Source organism: Eurypyga helias, unplaced genomic scaffold (genome assembly GCF_000690775.1).
Source record: "Eurypyga helias isolate BGI_N326 unplaced genomic scaffold, ASM69077v1 scaffold33194, whole genome shotgun sequence".
Taxonomy (NCBI): Eukaryota; Metazoa; Chordata; class Aves; order Eurypygiformes; family Eurypygidae; genus Eurypyga; species Eurypyga helias.
In genome coordinates, this window is record NW_010244989.1 from 14,511 (window position 1) to 16,827 (window position 2,317).

Genomic DNA, 2,317 nt, shown 5'->3' on the forward strand with positions numbered 1-2,317 from the left:
CCCCCCAAAGGAGCCAGTGCTGATGTGCCGGTCCAACAACTATCCAAAGGGTTTCTACTGCAGCTGGCACCTGCCCACTCCCACCTACATCCCCAACTCCTTCAACATCTCCGTCATGTAAGTGCCCAGGGAGGAAGGTTGCAGGAGAGTTTTTATCCCTGCAGCCTGGAGCAGGTCCCAGGTAGTGCTATGAAGTCTTGGGATGGTGGGTCTGACCTGTGCTGAGTGTATGGGATCAGTGTCCCAAAAATGGGCCTGGGGAAGGATGCTCCAGGGACATTCAAACTGTATGTTTGGCACTGGGGTTTTGTCCCAAGAAGGTTCAGATATCCCCAGAGGGGACCAGGAAAGTCCCCAGCTCCCAGGTCCCCTTTCCATAACCCTCAAGTCCATCCTCTCTGCACCACTTGCCAACAGCGGAGGTTATGCCTGCTGTTTTTTGGCATATTTGGCACAGCCACACTCCCTTCTGCCATATGCCAGCTGCAGCCACGCAGCGGTAGTGTCCCTTACCTAGAAGCGGCCATGGCATGGCATCGTCCCCCACCCTGTGCCCAGGTCCTGGCACAGCCCTTACACAAGCTGGTGCTGTGCATTATCTACTGGGGCTTGTCTCACCAGCAGAAAGCAGACCCTGTTCCTCTCACAGCAGGGATAAATCCAACCCCAACCCCAGCAGGATCTCATCCTTTCCTTGGGGCCAGTGTGAGGGCATACTCTGTGCAGGCTTAGGATAAAGCATCACACACATGAGCCTGCAGAATTCCCCGGCAGGAGGAACGCAGCTCATTGGCTGCGCAGGGGCTGGTGCATGGGGTCTGTGGGCAGAGCAGGGACACAGCGCTGCTCCTTCTGCCTCCTCCCTCCAGCAGCATCGGTGCTTCCCCAGCCCATGGACTGCTCCATAGGTAACAGCTGTTCTCACCTCTGCTTTCCAGACACGGCACGAGAGAGATGGTCTGCGAGAAGGATGTCTTTCCCAAAAACAGGTGTCATATCCGATACCTCCAGCTCTTCTCGACGGTGAAGTACAAGGTGACTCTGACAGTCACGAATGCTCTGGGCAAAAACTCCACCAGTCTCACCTTTGACGAGTTCGCCATAGGTAACTTCCGCGGCAGCAACTGACGTCTCTGAGACGGTGTTGGGGTTGGCTTGCTCTGCACGCAGTGTCACCTGCCAGAGCGATGCACCAGGGAAGGGACAGGCTCTCCAAGTGAAGCCTCTGCCAATCCATGCCTGAGATGGAGCTGGGGTCTGAGCCATGCTGGCACCTTCCCCATGCCCCCCGCAGTGCTCATGTCCCTGCTGTGACTGATGCCAGCACCTGAGCAACCTAGGGGAGCCTGGCAGGATGCCCACAGGCAGCCCTCATGCTGGTGGCCTGGTGACATCCCCAGTGGTCAAAGCCTCTCATTGTTGCTGAGCTCCTCCCTGCTTCGAGGCTGGGGAAGCATCTGCCCTGTACCAGGGCAGAGGGCTGTGAAACTAGTGTGGTCTAAATGGCATTGCCCTTCTTGGGCCTGTGAGCGTTCCTAAAAGAGAGGTTTGGTGTTTGTGCTGGAAGCAGAGTCACAGGAATTAGGATTGGAAAACAAATTAAAATGTCCCATCCTCTTCCCCACATCCCTAGGCAAGATAAAGCCTTCCCAAAGTCATCCTCTGCCATGCCTTACATAACACGTTCCTCAAAAACCCTATTCCCTGCTTTGCAACTCTTCACTGCCCAACCTGGGCAGCAGATGCTGTGCAACGCGGCACAGGGAGACGTGTGGGCCAGGGTGTCCGTGCCGCCGGCTGTGCTGCAGGGATGCTGCCCGGCCACGTGTGGACCTGCAGTGCGGATGCTTCTCTGACTGTGAAGGACTGGCGTGGGCCGAGCAGTTCAGCGCCAGGCACGGCAAAGCAGGGAGCTGGGCGCACCACTTTTGCCACCAGCCAAAGCCGGATTATAGCTGTGCTGTGACAAGACTGTCCATCCTCAAAGAACAGGAAAAATAGGAGAGATTACAGTTCAGGAACACATCGAAAAACAATTCGCTGGTTGCATGTGGCAATTACTGGACCAGAAAAACAAATAAATGAGTCCTTGAAGTGCAGCCAGCAGTCAGTCTTTGCCTTCGATGTGCTGCATGTCCCAGTCCCGAGCAGCTGGAAGTGCTGGATTGCAAGAACTCCACCGCTATCCTAGATTTTCCCTTCCTACCCAAATCCTGGAAAACATCCAACAAGAAACAAGGTGCCAGTTCTGAACAGAGCAGGGGGAATTATTTTGGAGCAGGGACCGTCCTGCCATGTTCCTGCAGCCACAGTCTGT

General features: G+C 55.5%; 1 protein-coding gene across 1 annotated transcript in view; it reads left to right on the forward strand.

The window, feature by feature from the left end:
• Positions 1-4: 4 nt before the first annotated feature.
• LOC104508350 (ciliary neurotrophic factor receptor subunit alpha-like) overlaps positions 5-2,317 on the forward strand; it is a gene marked incomplete at both ends in the record, with an annotated part of 20,451 nt that continues 18,138 nt past the window's right edge. The window contains 2 exon segments of the mRNA XM_010149939.1: positions 5-117; positions 939-1,105. Of these exon segments, the coding sequence (XP_010148241.1) occupies positions 5-117; positions 939-1,105 (280 nt within the window).